The 17,532-nt window shown below is 37.5% G+C and overlaps 1 protein-coding gene across 7 annotated transcripts in view; it reads left to right on the top strand.

The window, feature by feature from the left end:
* EFCAB3 (EF-hand calcium binding domain 3) overlaps nucleotides 1-17,532 on the top strand; it is a 249,031-nt gene that overhangs the window by 147,959 nt on the left and 83,540 nt on the right. For all 7 annotated transcript variants that reach the window (XM_047708870.1, XM_047708871.1, XM_047708868.1 and 4 more), the window contains 5 exons: nucleotides 4,276-4,329; nucleotides 5,193-5,297; nucleotides 12,738-12,791; nucleotides 13,376-13,480; nucleotides 15,564-15,617. In XM_047708870.1, the coding sequence (XP_047564826.1) occupies nucleotides 4,276-4,329; nucleotides 5,193-5,297; nucleotides 12,738-12,791; nucleotides 13,376-13,480; nucleotides 15,564-15,617 (372 nt within the window). The remainder of the gene's footprint in view (nucleotides 1-4,275; nucleotides 4,330-5,192; nucleotides 5,298-12,737; nucleotides 12,792-13,375; nucleotides 13,481-15,563; nucleotides 15,618-17,532) is intronic.

Here is a 17,532-nt window from a genome sequence, read left to right as displayed (position 1 = left end):
GCAGGGGAGAGAGGTAGAGGTAGAAGCAGACTCCCCACTGAACAGGAAGCCTGATGTGGGACTCGATCCCAAGACCCTAGGATCATGACCTAAGTTGGAGGCAGCCACCTAACCAAGTGAGCCACCCAGGCACCCCACGGGATTAGTACTTTTTGGCATGATTTTTAGCAACCGCATCTGATCAGGGCAGTCTGTATAACTCTTAGTATCTTGAGCATCTTAGCATCTTTAACATCTTGAAATGATTCTATTGACTGACTAATAATTTGATAAGCATCCTAGAAGTGTTGGTTTACCTAAGCTTATCTAATATGATCTGATATGAGGTGCCTCCTTAGCGCAGTAGGCAGCGCGTCAGTCTCATAATATGATCTGATATGCTTAAAATCAAGACTTTCTGCTTTTCAAAAAAGTGGTCTCCTATTTCTTTTCTAATTCTAACCCTTTTCTCATAATTCTGTAACACATAAGTCAAGCAAGATTATATAAAACTCCTGTTGGAATTGGAATATGGCCCCACCCTAAATTATCTAGAGGGCAATCTAACTGAATGTCTCAAAATAAATATCATTGCCCTTGCTCAGTAAAGGTACCAAGATCTGAGTTTTAAAAATATAACCAAAGACAGGCACCTGGGTGGCTCAGTGGGTTAAGCTTCTGCCTTTAGCCCAGGTCATGATCTCAGGGTCCTGGGATCGAGCCCTGCATCAGGCTCTTTGCTTGATGGGGAGCCTGTTTCCCCTTCTCTCTCTGCCTGCCTCTATGCCTACTTGTGATCTCTCTGTCAAATAAATAAAATCTTTAAAGATATATATATATATCTTTAAAGATTATATATATATATATATATATATATATAAAGAAACAAAGATACAGTGATAAACCAAAGAGAGCCAAGGAACAGGGAGATAGTAAAAGCACTTTAAATAAATTTGTTTTATTGCAATGCTCTATTGTTTGGTCTGAAATTATTCATAACCCAGTGGTTGCTTTGACTTTAGTAATTGCTGCAACAGAAGCAGAGATTTAATGTTGTTTGCTTTGTATTGCGAGCACTGAAAATAGGGCCTGGCATATAAGGAGGCATCCAGCAAATATTTGACAAGTTAAAAAAATGAAAAAATCAGCCTACATCTAGATGTTGACTGAGATCGTCCATTTTGGAACACTGACAAGTCTGGACATATCCTCAACTACTGGTATCCACTGAAAACAAAGAGGGCAGCTTAGATAATCACAAAGGTTTAAGACAACAAGGAGCTCAGGCTAAGCTTAACAGTAAGGTTTATCTCCTACATGAGACCAGTCTAGCAAGACATTGATTGATGAATGGATAAAGTTGATGTGTTATACATATATATATGTATAAAATTTATATATTTTTAAAAGGAATACTATTCATCCATAAAAAAGAATGAAATCTTGTTATTTGCAACAACATAGATGGAGCTAGATGCAGCTAGAGAGTATTATGCTAAGTGAAATAAGTCAGAAAAAAACAAATAGCATAGGATTTCACTCATATGTGGAATTTCAGAAACATAACAAATAGTAAAGGAAAAAAATAAGAGAGACAGAGACAAATTAAGAAACAGGCTCTTAATTATAGAGAACAAACTGATGGTTACCAGAGGAGAGGGGAGTGAGGGGATGGGTCAACTAAGTGATGGGGATTAAGGAGGGCATTTGTGATGAGCACAGGGTGATGTATGGAAGTGCTGAATCACTATATTGTACATCAGAAACTAATATAACACTGTATGTTAACTAACTGGAATTCAAATAAAAACTTGAAATTAAATAAAAATTTTAAGAATAAAAGAGGTAGCACTTTTATGTAAGGTACAAAAACCAGTGGAGTCAAGGAAAATGAAGAAGCAAAAGAATATGTTCCAAAGGACAAGATAAAATTCCAGAAACAGACCGTAATGAAATAGATAATTGATTTACTTGATAAAGAATTCAAAATAATGATCATAAAATTGATGTTCACTGAGGTCAAGAGAACAATGCATGAACAAAGTGAGAATTTCAACAGATAGAAAACACAAGAAAGTACCGAACAGAAATCCTAGAGCTGGAGAATAAAATGACTGAACTAAAAAAATCAGTAGAGGGGTTCAACAGCAGACTAGATCAGTGGAAGAAAGAATTAGCAAACTCATATACAGAGCAGTGGAACTTACCCAAACAGAGGAACAAAAAGAAAAATAATGACAAAGAGTGAAAATAGCTTATGGGATTTATGGGCTACCAGGAAGTGAACAAATATTCATACTTCACAATATCTCCCAGAAGGAGAAGAGAGAGAGAAAAGGACAGAAAGTCTATTGAAAGAAATAATGCCTGGAAACTTACCTAACATGAGGAAAGAAACAGACATGAAGCTCCAGGAAGCTCAGGAAGTTCCAGATCAGATGAAACAAAACTAGCCACACTAAGATACATTAAAATTAAATTGTTAAAAGTTAAAAGGAAGGAGGGAATTTTAAATGTAGAAAGAAAAAAAATGTATTATATAGAAGGAACCCCCCCACCTCCAATAAGACCATCAGCAGATTTTTCAGGAGAAACTCTGCAGGCTCGAGAGGAATGGCATTATATATTCAAACTGTAGGAAGAAAAAAACTGCCAACCAAAGATACTCTACCTGGCAAAGCTGTCCTTCAGAATTGAAAGAGAGATAAAGAGTTTTCCAGGGGTACCTGGGTGGCTCAATCAGTTAAGCTCCTGACTCATTTCAACTCAGATCATGATCTGATCCAGATAAGCAGAAGCTGAAGTAGTCCATCACCACTAGAGTAGCCTTGCAAGAAATGTTAAAGGAACTTCTTCAGATTTAAACTAAAGGATGCTAATTAGTAACAGGAAAATATATGAAAATATAAATTGCACGACTAAAGGTAAACAGTTAATTTCAGAATATTCTAATGTAATATTCAAAGATAAATCACTTACTAATCTAGTATGAACATTAAAAGACAAAAATATTAAAAATAATTATAACTACATTAATTTGTTAGTGGATACACAGGTAAAAGATATAATTTGTAAGAACAAACGCTTTATAAAACAGGGGGAGAGTAAAAACATGTAGTTTTGGTATGCATTAAGTTCTTATAAGCTTAAAGTAGACTGTTATAAATAAGTTTTATGTAAACCTCGTAATGACCACAAAGCAAAAACCTATAGTGGATACACAAAAGATAAAGAGAATGGACTCTAACTATACCACTAAGAAAATAATCAAATTACAAAGGAAAAGACCAAGAGAAGAAAGGATCAAAGGAATTATGAAACAGCCAGAAAATAATTATTAACAAAATGACATTAGGACACAAACTCTTAGCTACAAGACAAGCAAGGTCAGAGGACCAAATGTAAAATATGGTTAATAACACTATATTATATAACTGAAATTTGCCAAAAGAGTAGAAAATTCAAATGTTCTCACACACACAAAAAGATAAATATGTGAGGTGATAGATGTGTTAGTTAACTAGGTGGGGGATTCCTTTCATGTATACATATATCAAATTACCATGATGTATGCCTTAAATATATTACAAATTTATTGGCTAATTATAGTTCAATAAAGCTGACATAAAAAAAACAAAAAATGAAAATAATTTCTCTTCTTCCATTCTGGTAAATGAGGAACACAAAAAGGAAAAGTTGAATGAATAGAACAGACGTATCTACCATATTTAGCTTTTTTTTTCTTTTTTCAAACTTGTGCTTCTATAGTGTGAAAATAAAATATCTAATTGGGGGGGGGAACAGCTTTGGGCAACTGATAAATCCTTATACTTTACTCCACAGTTTAAGAATTTTATGTAATGGGGACCTGTATTAGTCTACTCGGGCTGCCATAAATAAATACCATAGTCTGTGACTTACATTACAGAAATTTATTTTCTCACAGTTCTGGATTCAGGGAAATCCAAGATCAGTGTACAAGCTGATTCAGTTCCTGAGGGGGATTTTCTTCTATGCTTGCAGAGCCTGTCTTCTCAATGTGTCTTCACATGGCAGGGAAATAGAAAAGGTGGAGAAAGACAGGGGGAGAAACAGAGAGACAGAGACAGAAAGGGGTATCGTCCTCTTCTCATAAGGTCACAATCCTATCAGATTGGAGCCTCACAACCTTAACTACCTCCTAACGACCTTATCTACAAATAGTCATATCAGAGGTTAGGGCTTCAAAATATGAATTTGAGGGGACACAATTCAGTTCATAGCAGGACTATATCTAAATTTTGTCTTGCCTTATAGGGGAGAGAAGAGTTAAACTGGATAAACTTCTGGATGAAGTGGGTGAACTTCTGGGTGAGTGAGAAGAAATTATGATAAGGCATAATAAAAATGATCTCTTAATACTTAAGAAGTTATTTTTAAAGTATTTTCTGTTATTTTATCCATGATATATTAATCCTGTCATCATATTTCTTTTAACTGGTAATGTACATGTAACTAAAGAAACAACCTTATAAATTAAATGTTATTCATTATTGTAATCAGTTGTTACCTACATCTTATTCAAAAGGCCGCAGGGTAATGCATAAATAACAACCCCTATGTTCTTTAGAGTTTTTCAATAATATAATTTTATTTTCTACTATTCTAATAGTGAAATGCCAAGGCAGATTACACGTACAGGTAATATGACCATGTGAACAAGCTCATAATTTAGACAAAAATAAAACAATAGAGCAAATATTACATGCTAGCAGAATTATTTACACCAGTTAATTTAGTGGGCTGTTAGAACACCCAACTTTCTTCATACTGTACCTTGATGAGCCCCCTTTTACCAAAAAGAAGTTCTACTTCTTGGGCACCTGGGTGGCTCAGTCATTAAGCATCTGCCTTCGGCTCAAGATGATCCCAGGGTCCTGGGATCAAGCCCCACATCAGGCTCCCTGCTCAGCGGGAAGCCTGCTTCTCCCTCTCCCACTCCCCCTACTTGTTTTCCCTCTCTCACTGTGTCTCTCTCCATCAAATAAATAAATAAAATCTTTAAAAAAGAAGTTCTGTTTCTGAATCTCCCTAATTTTCTGTAATTAGACGACACTTAAGGTTTCCATTGAGCTTTATTCTATTTTTGAGAATGATGCTACACAAACATAGTTGATGATGATGATGACTTAAAGCTTGAAATCTGGGCTTTTACCTTTGTATTATTTTTTAAGGGGAAGAAGTTAACTCTGAAGACCTGGAAAATATTCTGAGAAACATAGGGTTAAGACTCAGGCTAAAGGATAACCCTGTGTTGATGAAGAGTTTGCCACTTGATGGTGAGTGTTTATTTTGCCAATGAGGTATTCATACACCCAGTAAAAGTTAATTGGTTGCCATTATACTAGACATAATACTGGGCTCTGAGTTACAAAGATGAAGGAAACAAAGTCCACATCCTAAAATCACTCAGTGTAAAAATGGGCAGCACATACAAAACAAAAACACAAATGCTATGCACTATGATATGTGCTCTAATATTAATAATATCTATATTGCTGTGAAAGTACAAAGGAGATATTGACCAACTATCCCTGGATTGTCTAAGGCTTCACAGAGTGGTTATTACTTCAAACAAGCTTGAAAATTTTGATGGTAAGAGGTTCCAAGTACACATTCACAAAATGTGGAGAAACACTTTATTAATTTGACTCAGTCTGATCAATAATTCAGATATAATCTATGAAATAAGTTAATAACAATGTCTATCTATGATGATGGTGAGGATAATAAAATGATGTCTATGGAAATAGAAATTTTTTTAAATATAAAGATAATAGTTATTAGATTTTCTATTTCAAAAACCAAGCAATGTTTATTAAAATAATTTCTATATTTAAGTCATTTTTCTAGATTCAGGAACTATAGAGATATATGCCAGAATCTTACTGCTTAAAATAAAAGAGTCTCTGCACTTAAAAAGTTCATAATCTGGTTGAGTAGATAAGACAGAGATACATATTTTGAGCTTCTGGATAAACACTGCACTTTTTTAATATTTGCATTTATCTTTACGACTTCCTAAAATACTAAAAAGATGTAAAAGAAATTTAAAAAGGCATAATCCGCAAAAACTAAGAGAAGAGTAGAGAACATTGTAGCAGATAAGAGGTGTCAGTTAAATTTCAAAAAATAGGAAATGGATGAAAGACCATAAAAGGTGAAAACTGAGCCTGAAAGGGGAAGCAAACAAGAAGGTCACTTCAAGGACACTCAGTTGGCTCAGTCAGTAGAGCATTCGACTTTTGATCTCAGGGTTGTGAGTTTGAACCCCACGTTGGGTGTAGAGATTACTCAAAAATAAAATCTTAAAAAAAAAAAAAAAGGTAGCCACTTCATGTCACAAAACTGTAAAATGCTCAGGAAGTGGAGGCACCTGTTACCTCCAAAGTCAGGAATGTGAGTATGGTTGAAAATAGAAGAATTGGTAGAAAGGCTTTAAAAAGAGCAATGTGATCTACAGATCCCTTTCCTCACTCCACAGTCAAGCAAGTATTTCTTATCCATGCTACATAGACATTTACTCTCTGGAAAGGTTAAACTAGAAAGATTCTGGGACATCAGACACAGCCAAGTTTGGGAGTGAATTTTCTAATGAAACAGGGAGACTAAGTAAAAGTCAACATACTGCATGGTGAGATTTTCCAAGTCAGCTTCTCCCACCGGCCTCCCTAGATGCTGGAAATGAATTCCAATATCCTTTATTCAGATACTGACATCTCTAACCTGCAATGAAAAGACATTTGTGCTACTAAAACAAAAAAACCTCACCAAGAATCGTATGATGTATAAGAAAATTCTGTGATATAAAAGACAGAAGTAAGAACTAGCAACAAAGAAGGAACTTGGAGGAAATACAGTCATCCCTTTTATGTGTGAGGGAAATGTTCCAAAACTCCCAGTGGATGCCTAAAACCATGGATAATACCAAACTCTCCATATATGTTTTTTCTTATATATACCTACCTATGATAAAGTTTAATGTATAAACTAGGCACAGTGAGAGATTAACAATAATAACTAGTAATAAAATAAAACAATTATAATAATGTACTATAATAAAAGTTACATGCATGTGACTTTCTCTGTCTCTCTCAGTATCCTATTGTACTGTATTCACCCTTCCTTCTTGTGATGATATGAGATGATAAAATGCCTACATGATGAGATGAAGTGAGATGAATCATGTAGACATTGTAATTTAGCGTTAGGCTACTATTGGACTTCTGATGACACATCAGAAGGAAGGCCATCTGCTTCCGGACAGCAGTTGACACAGGTAACTGAAACCAGGGAAAGAAGAACTGCAGATAAGTGGGGGAATACTGTAGTCAAAGGAGAAAGGAGAAAAATAATTCAAAATAATTTTAACTAATATCTTCAGAAAAATGAGAAAATCCCTAGTTACGAAACAAGAAAAGGAGGCCAAGCAGCAAGATAGGAAGCACTGTGGAAAGGGAGCACTTTAAAAACAATTTTTTAGGGCGCCTGGGTGGCTCAGTGGGTTAAGCCTTTGCCTTCAGCTCAGGTCATGATCTCAGGGTCCTGGGATCGAGTCCCACATCGGGCTCTCTGCTCAGCGGGGAGACTGCTTCCCCCTCTCTCTCTGCCTGCCTCTCTGCCTACTTGTGATCTCTCTCTGTGTGTCAAATAAATAAATAAAATCTTTTTAAAAAATTTTAAAGCTTTTTGGGAAAAAAGTTAAAGAAATTTAGTAATACAGTGGGTGGAAGGGCTAGAGGATGAATTTGAATATTGGAACAAAAAGACAAAGGAGATGAAAAACAAGGAGGGAAAGAGATAAGAAAATTAATCCTAGAAATCCAACAACTGAATAATAGAAGAATTCCCAAAAAAGACAAAACGGAAAACAGAGGAAAAAATTGTAAAATAAATCATATTTTTTAAAATCTCCAAATTGGAAAGAATGTGACTCTAGATTTAAAGGGCTCACCAAGTATATACCACAAGGAGCAAAAAGAGATTTCACACCAGAGTATATTGTGAAATATCAGAATATCAGAAAGAGATTTAAAAAGTTTCCAAAAAGAAAGAAGCAGTACTTAGAAAGCTTGGGGTATGTGAATGGTACTAGACTTCACAACTCCTGAAGATGAAAGACAATTGTGTAATACCTTCAAAATTATTAGAAAATTTTTTCCCACCTGGAATTCTATATCCTACTAAAAACATCAATCAAGTATGAGAATAAAATTCATATTCTCACATATTTCAAAATAAGACATTTTCTGAGAAGAATGTCAGAAAAAAAAAATTCTGTGTAAATATCATTTCTTAAGAAACTACTTTGGGAGGACACCTGGGTGGTTCAGTTGGTTAAGCATCTGCCTTCAGCTCAGGTCATGATCCCAGAGTCCTGGGATGGAGCCCCGCATCAGGCTGCCTGCTCAGTGGGAAGCCTGCTTCTTCCTCTCTCACTACCCCTGCTTGTGTTCCCTCTCTTGCTGTCTCTCTCTCTCTCTCTCTGTGTCAAGTAAATAAATAAAACCTTTAAAAAATAAATTAATTAAAAATTTTAAAATAGACAGTTATCCACAAATGAAAACAACCCTGGGAGACCTCAGGAGTCTACTTAAAAACTTTAAGCAACACGGTGAAGCAAAAACAAAAAACAAAAAACCCTGAAAATGATCGCAAAAAAGGGGGTAAAAAGAGCAGTTTTGTTTTGCCTACATCATCCCTTCCCTTAGACCAGTACTCCTCACTGCCAAGAAGGAACTCTCCAGCCCAAAAGAGCTCCCCTCACAAGAAAAGGAGAGTGGGCTGTATGACCAGCTTCCCCAAACTTTTGGGGCACTACACAAAGGACCTGCTTAGGTTTCACTCCACCCAGTAACCAACGAAAGTGAGACATCTAGAGATGGCTAAGAGCAAAGAAAAAGGGAAGGGGATCCCAGTATCAGCCACATAGTGGGAGCAACAGTAGTTCCCAGTGGCCTTATCTGCAAATGACCCCATTTGGAAATGACTCCCACAGTTATTGCTGCTGAGAACCTCAGCAGCCCTTGCAAACACTAAAAATAACCCCCAGTTTTCATCACTGAAGACCTCATTACAGACCCCAGCAGGCTGCTCCACAGAGGATCCCAGCAGCTTTTGCTGCTGAAGAAACCAACTGTCAAAACAGCCACTGCAGACTTCCTGCAGATTTTGCCACTGAAGTTTTCACTCCACAGGTTTTTGGGCTCACAGAAGCCAGCCAGCCTCATCACTAGGAGTGTATCTGCAGTCAGCCCCTGCTGTTATAGATGCACCTGCGCCAGCCCCCACAGTTGAGCATGTCCAAACCACTAGCCCTAGCCACCACTACCACCTTCCCTATTCCCTAGCCACTGGACCTGTGGGTGCTTCTAAGAACCCCAAAAGCCCCTGAAGCCACTCTGGATCTCCCACAGCTCTCACCAAAAAATGTGCAGTTTTTGATGTCATGGATCCCAGAAATGTAAGCAGACAAGACACCACATATCCGCAGACCTGGAGCCACCACATATCCCCTCTTGGCACCCCACACTGCTAGACCGAGAGTTGTAACTCAAGTATAACCTTATAAACAGGCGAAGATCTTTTCTTACCAAAAATAGTCCATAAAGTCTAGAAGAGGAGACTGCTTCTTTACATGCACAGACACACACACAAGCCTATAGGGATCATGAAGAATTAGGGAAACATGACACCACCAAAGGAACACAGTAAACTTCCAGTAACTGACCCCCAAGAAATGGAGATACACAAATTGCCTAACAAAGAATTCAAAATATCTTGTTCTAAAGATACTTTATAAAGATAAAGAATTCAAAGTATCTTGTTCTAAAGATACTCAGCTATAAGAGAACTCAGAAAAACAATTTAAGAAATGAAACAATACAAGAACAAAATGAGAAGTTCAACAAAGAGATGGAAAATGTAAAAATGAACCAAACAGAAACTTTGGAGCTGAAAATTACAATTACTGATCTGGGAAATTCAATAAAGAGCTTAAAAACCCAGCTGAACCAAGCAAAAAAAAAAGAATCAGTGAACCTGAAGAAAGATCATTTGAAATTATCCAATTAAAGGAACAAAAATGATAGAGAATGAAAAGGAATAAAGAAAGCCTATGGGACTTATAGGACACCATTAACAGAAAAAAATCTACACATAATTTAAGTACCAGAAGGAGAAAAGAAGGAGAAAGGAACCAGAAAGCTTTTTTTTTTTTTTAACTGGCTGAGAACTTCCCAAATCTGGGGAGAGATTTGAACACCCAAGTTCATGAGGCTCATAGTTGCCAATAAAAATTCAACCCAGAGAGACCTTTGCTGAGACATAATATAATAAAGGTATCAAAAATCAAAGATGAAGAGAGAATTTTGAAAGCAGCAGAACAGAAGCTTGTCACTTACAAGAAACCCCCATTAGGTTGTCAGCAAATTTCTGAGCAGAGACCTTGCAGGCCAGGAGAGAGTGAGATGATATATTCAAAGTGCTGAAAGAAAAACCATCAACCAAGAATACATTAAAGTCCAGCAAAATTGTCCATCAGCAATGAGGAAGAGGTATTTCCAGACAACCCCGAGCTGAGGAAGTTTATCACTTGACATGCCTTCCAAGAAATGCCTCAAGGAGTTCTTCAGGCTGAAATGAATGAATGCTAATAAGTAACATGAAAACATATGACAATATTCAGCACACTGGTAAAAGTAAGTACGTAGTCAGAATAGAATCCTCTAATGTGCACCATAGCCATGTGTTAACCACTTAACTCTAGTATAAAGGTTAAAGGACAAAAGTATTTGAAATAACTATAGCTACAATACTTTGTTAATAGATACACAATATTAAAAATGCAAATTGTGCCATCAAAAACATAAAATGTGAGGAGGGATTAAACAGGTAGAATTTTTGTATACAATGGAAATTAAGCTGTTATCAGCTTAAAAGAGACTTAAAAAGGGAGTCAAACTATATCACTGACAGAAAATCACCAGTTCACAAAGGGAGACAGCGAGAAAGGAAAAAAGGAACAAAAGAACCACAGACGAGCTACAGACTAATTAGCAAGATGACACTAGGTCCAGTGGCTAGGGAACATTATTTGAGACAGAGAGAGAGAGCAGGAGCAGGGGTAGAGGCAGACAGAGAGGGAAAGAATCTTAAGCAGACCCCACTGAGTGGGGAGCCCAACGCAGGGCTCGGGCTTACAATCCTGAGATTGTAAACTGAGCTGACATTAAGAGTCTGACACTTAACCAACAGAGCCCCCCAGGTGCGTGCCCCTCTATCATGCTTATTTTATATTCCTTTAATTCCAATAATTCTTATTCAAATGGAATATGTTATTCCATTTGTTTCTTCGTTTGTGGTTTGTTTTTGGAGCAGTGGTATTCCTCAGATAATGAGTTACTTTGGTCCTGTGCGCCCTTGTTCTCGGGGCATCATTAATGTGTTTGGAAATGTGCTTTAGGTCAGGGGGTAAAGTCAAGCTCTGTTCCACATCAGCCTGTTGGGTTTAAGAAGAAGGGAAAAGGGAAGGAATGAGCCCCAGGGCAGAGAGATGCAAATACTGTTGATCATTTTCCTGATCTGAAATTGTTCCAGGCACCACCTCTGGTCAGTTTCACCTTTAAACTCAGGAGCAGAACTGGAAGAAGGCAAGCTGTACAGATTGTAATCCAGCAGCTCTAGAGATCTGAGAAGAGAGATGGAGGATAATATACCTGAGGCAGCTTGTCAGTCTTCACCTGTATACGTCCAGTCCTCTCTCCAGAAGGGTTTATATGCTGCCCTGATATTACCTTCCACTTGCACTAAGGGTCTAGGTTTTGCTGCTACTTTCTGTAGAAAAAAAGGGGTAGGCAATGGTAATCTCAGAATCATAGTACAGAGAGGTGAGGGCAGAAGTTTATTTTAGTATTTCCCTAATTGGTCCTTTAACTGCACTACCAGTAAACCCTCCACTCTAGGCTGTAAGCACATACACTCACACCGGGACAGCTTTCCATCACCCACTGGTGTCGCTGTGGCTTTTCACTTCATTCCTAGAATCCAAGCTTCTGCTCAGACTTCGGTTTCTTCAGGGTTGATTTCTGGGAAAGGAGCCAGGAATTCATACTAGTGCGTCATCTATGTAGGAATAGAAATCTATATTTGAATTTTTGTAAAATATGAAGCCTATGATGGCAACAGATGAGAGAGCTCACTAAGGGATTACCTTGTGGAATTTATTTTCATGGGCTTGTCAGTGAAAATATCTAAAACAATATCCATTTGATATCATCTATATCAGCTATAATCCTCTGGACAAAAAAACATGTAGAAATGTTAAATGCTAATATTCAAAGATGTCCTATTCTGGCCATCAGGTTGTTTAGCTCAGAACTCATCCATCTCTTAACTCATGAGTCCCACTGGATCTACTCTTACCCTTGGGAGCATTAATGTGTGTGACCTTATGCAAAGGAGTAGGAAATGAGAATTAGATGAAAAGATATGAAAAAAAAGTATGGCAAGACACCACCAATAACTGTTTCAATTGTCAAATCATAAAGTGGGTAGATTACTCTTAAGAGCTTTCTGCCATTGGTCTAACTCTTAAGTTGGAATATAAACAGAAAAAAAAATGAGTAAAACTTTAAGAGTTGTCCTTTCTGAAATTGCTATGTTTTGAATTATTACAACAGGTCCCCTTACCAATTACTTTATTGTGTTCTATCCCACAGCTGCTGGAAAACTGTATAAGCATAGATTGCTGGATGGCATAAGGTCTCTCAAAGGTAAGTGAACAGTCAGGTATAATTGAGACTCCTTATGGTTTACATTTAGGTTTTAAAATCCACATTAATTTTTGGTGATGACAAATTTGCCAACCCAACCCATTTATTTATTAAGTATTCTTGTCTCATGGTTTGCAACTTTTTTTTTAAGTCAGTAGTGGGTTTTTTTTTTATTTTTTGTTTGTTTGTTTGTTTAAAGATTTTATTTATTTATTTGACAGACAAAGATCACAAGTAGGCAGTGAGGCAGGCCGTTTACAACTTTTAACGTAACTACATTAAAAGGAATTATTTTTGTCTTTATCATTTCAAGTCCTATTTTTGGAGTAGGATTATAAAGGCAGTGTCTTACCAGAATCAACAGATTGCCTAATCCTTTCATTTTCTCCTTATAAATGTCTCATGAGAGCTATAATCCTCTGGACAAAAAGGAGGAACAGATTCTGTTCTTGATGCCCATGCTGTCTCTTTTCCTTTAAATAAATTTATTACTCTTTGATTGTACTCCCTCTAAATAACGCCTGGCATTTTTTACTTTATCATTATCATTTGCTTCTCTCACTCCCATCCTTTTGTTCCCTAAGGAGTGGAGCTTAATGTTAATAATTTGGGACCCTTCATGGAAAGTATGGGCTTTGACCTGGAAGAAGAGGAATACCTTGACCTGCTCAGCAAGCTGCCTGCTGATGGTAAGCTGCTTCTACTGTGAAACTTGGCATTCATATATGAGAATTTCTGAGAGTATATTTAGAGTGTGTAGAAACATAAGAAAAAAAAAACCCAGAAAGGTAAGGGCCCAGTCCTCAAGAACTCATCAATTCCTGCAGTGGACTTTGAGTGCCTAATATACATACCTATTAGGAATATAAAAATAAGATGACAGATTCTCTGTCCTCTAGGAGTTCACTCAGTCTGATAAGGAGACATATATGCTGACAGGTCATCATAACACTATGTGGTTGTGCTATAATACTAAAAATGCATTCAGGGGCGCCTGGGTGGCTCAGTGGGTTAAGCCGCTGCCTTCGGCTCAGGTCATGATCCCAGGGTCCTGGGATCGAGTCCCGCATCGGGCTCTCTGCTCAGCGGGGAGCCTGCTTCCCTCTTTCTTTCTCTCTGCCTGCCTCTGTCTACTGTGATCTCTCTCTGTCAAATAAATAAATAAAATCTTTAAAAAAAATGCATTCAATAAGATCCTAAAGGTGGGAAAAGCTAAGTTGGCCAAGTAGGGAATTGGAGAAAGACTTGTCGGAAGATATATAGAAATTCTCCAGTAAAAAAAAAAGGCATTCCATGGGGACCAAGGAGTGTGTTTGTCATTCTGAGCACTGAGTAATGTATAGAATTGTTGAATCACTATATTGTATACTTGAAACTAATATAACACTGTATATTAACTATACTGGCAGTAAAATTAAAAAAAAAAAAAAAAAAAAAAAAAAAAACAATGCTGTGACAACCTCTAGAAAACAAGCACCCATGGAAACTCCAGCAGGCGACAGGCACAGTGCAGATGGAGCCTGTCCTTACAAGTGCTTGTTTACACCCAGGCACCCCAGATGGAGGTATTTTTTCTTATTATATTTTCCAGGTATCTTGAAAGTTTACTGGAATACCACAACAGGGATTTTGGTTGTGAAAGTATCAGCCATCTCCCTGAGTATTACTTTTTAGGTCAATGAGCCCACAGGAAATAGCATTACAGACCTGTTTCAGACTATCCTAAGGGGCGCCTGGGTGGCTCAGTGGGTTAAAGCCTCTGCCTTCGGCTCAGGCCATGATCCCAGGGTCCTGGGATCGGGCCCCGCATCGGGCTCTCTGCTCAGTGGGGAGCCTGCTTCCTCGTCTCTCTCTCTGCCTACTTGTGATCTGTCTGTCAAATAAATAAAAATCTTAAAAAAAAAAAAAAAAGACTATCCTAAGTCTTCTGTGGGACTAGTTGAAATACATGCGAATGGATGAGACATTTTCCTGTGAGGCACTAACAATCTCAAGCTGTTCTTTCTACATCCCCCATTTAAGAGGAAAATACAACATAAAGATTTTTAAAATACAAAATTAAAAAAATTTTATTAAATTTCAATTAGATTGATCAAAGCTTTTTAAATATATCATGAGTGCGGGTAGTGGAAGAACTCAGCTAAGTGCCACCTATCATTCTAGTACAGAAATAGACATTATTAATGCTCTAAGTCCCATCTTTCCTATTGAAACATTTGCCCCTTTTAAGATGCTATTCAGCATCATAATCAATAAAATGGAGTTCTTCCTTATCTGAAAATGGAGGGCTACTTTTTATTTTTATTTTTTTTAAGATTTTATTTATTTATTTGAGAGAAAGAGAGAGAGAGCATGAACGGGGGAAAGGCAGAGGGAGAGGGAGAAGCAGGCTTCCCCGCTGAGCAGGGAGTCCAAGGCAGAGCTCAATCCCAGGACCCCCCAGCACCATGACCTGAACTGAAGGCAGACGCTTAATGAAATGAGCCACTCAGATGCCCTGAGGGGGCTATTTTTTTTTTAAGTGTCAGCCCAGTGCTCTGCTATGTGGAGCTTATCTTAATAGAATAAAACTGTGGTTAGAAGTATGAAATTAAGTATCTCTTTCATAATCAGGGCTTTGTCTTTCCATGTTTTCCATTTAATAAGAAAATAGGATAAAATTCTAGAGCAAATCATTAAAATTTGCTGAATTTTGTGTTGTACTTCAGTGATGACTTTTATGTCTTCTATTTCTCTCTATTATTGTTTTACACATAAAATTCTATCTTACAGAGGAGGGGAAGATTGACGTGAATGTGGTAATGGATGAAGGAAATCTTTTTACAGGTGGGTTAGATCTTTATTACCTCATTATTCAACATCTATATATCCCAAGTGTGAATCAACAAAAACCAACCTTCCAGGAACTTATTTAGCTGGACCAAGGAAAAAACTTATAAATACATATGAATAAATGCAGTAAAATGTCATCAGTGCTATGTTAAAAACCTACACAAAGTAAAGAAGGGGAAGAATGGTCACTTGCACCCGAGGAAGAGAAATTGGGAAATGCTTTAATAGAATGGGCAACACATGAGCACATCCTCAAAAGTTAGGTCAGTTTTGTCAGAGTAGGATGGGCATTCCTAATAGGGAAAAAAATAATAATAAAAGCCACAAAAATGAGAAACTGTATGATACTTTATGGAACTAGAAAAAAGCTGGAGTAGCTAAAGCATAAATGCTATCGGGAGTTTGGCAAGAAATAAACTTAGAGAATAAGAGTGGGACATGGTGGGCTGAGTAATGGCTCCTAAAGATATCCAGGTCTTAATCCCCAGAACTTGTGGCTGTTCCCTTATATAGCCAAAAAGACCGTGGAGGTGTGATTAAGGTCTTGAGATGGGGAGGTTATCCTTGGTTATCCAGTTGAGTGCTAAATATAATCACAAGCGTCCTTAAAACCGGGAAGCAAAGTGATAGTGGATAGCAGAAAAAGAGGGCAATGTGACAACAGAAGTAAGATGCTACACAGCTGGCTTTGCAGATAGAAGAAGAAGAATAAGTTAAGCAGTGTAAGTGGCCTCTAGAAATAGAATAGGCAAGGGAGCGGATTCTTCCTGAGAGTCTCCTCAAGGAACCACCCAGCTAACTCCTTGACTTCAGCTCAGTGAAACTAATTTGAGGCTTCTGACCTCCAGAACTATAAGAGAAAAAAATCTGTATTGTTTTAAACCACCATGTTTTTGGTAATTTGTTACAGCCATAGGAGACTCATAAATCACGGAGGACCCTGAATACCTAGTAGAATAGTATGAATTTGATCTGCACAGAATGGGGAGGCATTCCAGGGTTTTAAGCAGGAGTCTATGTGATTAGATTTGCATATTAGAAATATTGCTCTAGGGGCTCCTGGATGGCTCAATGGGTTAAGCCTCTGCCTTCAGCTCAAGTCATGATCTCAGGGTCCTGGGATCGAGTCCCGCGTCGGGCTCTCTGCTCAGTGGGGAGCCTGCTTCCCTTCCTCTCTCTCTGCCTGCCTCTCTGCCTACTTGTGATCTCTCTCTGTCAAATAAATAAATAAAATCTTTAAAAAAAAAGAAATATTGCTCTAGCAGAAGTATAAAGGACAGATGAAGGTACATGTACAAGAATAGAGTCAAGGAAACTAGTGAGAGAGCATGTTGTAATTATCCAGGCAAAAGACAATAAAGGGCAGAAGTAAATCATTCTCTGTGAGACTTGAGAGGAAGGGACATATAGAAGAGCTGTTACGGATATAGAATCCATAGAATTTGGTTACTGATCAGGTATAGAGATAGAGCAAAAGGATGGAATGAAGGATGACACCTCAGTTTCTGAGCTGGCTAGTTGGGTGGATGACAGTGACATTGAACAAAATAAGGAATTCAGTAAAGTAAATTTAGAAGTAAAGATACAGTTTCCATTGGTCATACCAGGTTTGAGGCTCCTGTAAGACACCTAAGGGAGACTGAACCTTAGGCAGTTAAAATATGTAAGAATCTGAGGCCACCTCTTTTTCTGAGGCCAGCAGACTTCAAGTCAGGAAGGATACAGATATAGAGAATCTACATACATGTGTAGGTAAAATTCAGAGGATTTTACCTAAAAGCTTCAATTTTCTCTGTATAGTAGGAAACAGAATCATCTATGAAACAGAATTATCTATGAAAAGAAGTGGCGAGATACAAGACTTTAAGGAAAGTGTGGATGATTTGGGATAGCTCTGATAGAGAACAGG

The sequence above is a fragment of the Lutra lutra genome, chromosome 16 (genome assembly GCF_902655055.1).
Source record: "Lutra lutra chromosome 16, mLutLut1.2, whole genome shotgun sequence".
NCBI classification, from domain to species: Eukaryota; Metazoa; Chordata; class Mammalia; order Carnivora; family Mustelidae; genus Lutra; species Lutra lutra.
Note: the sequence above shows the minus strand (reverse complement) of the source record. Positions and strands in the feature narration are given on the sequence as shown.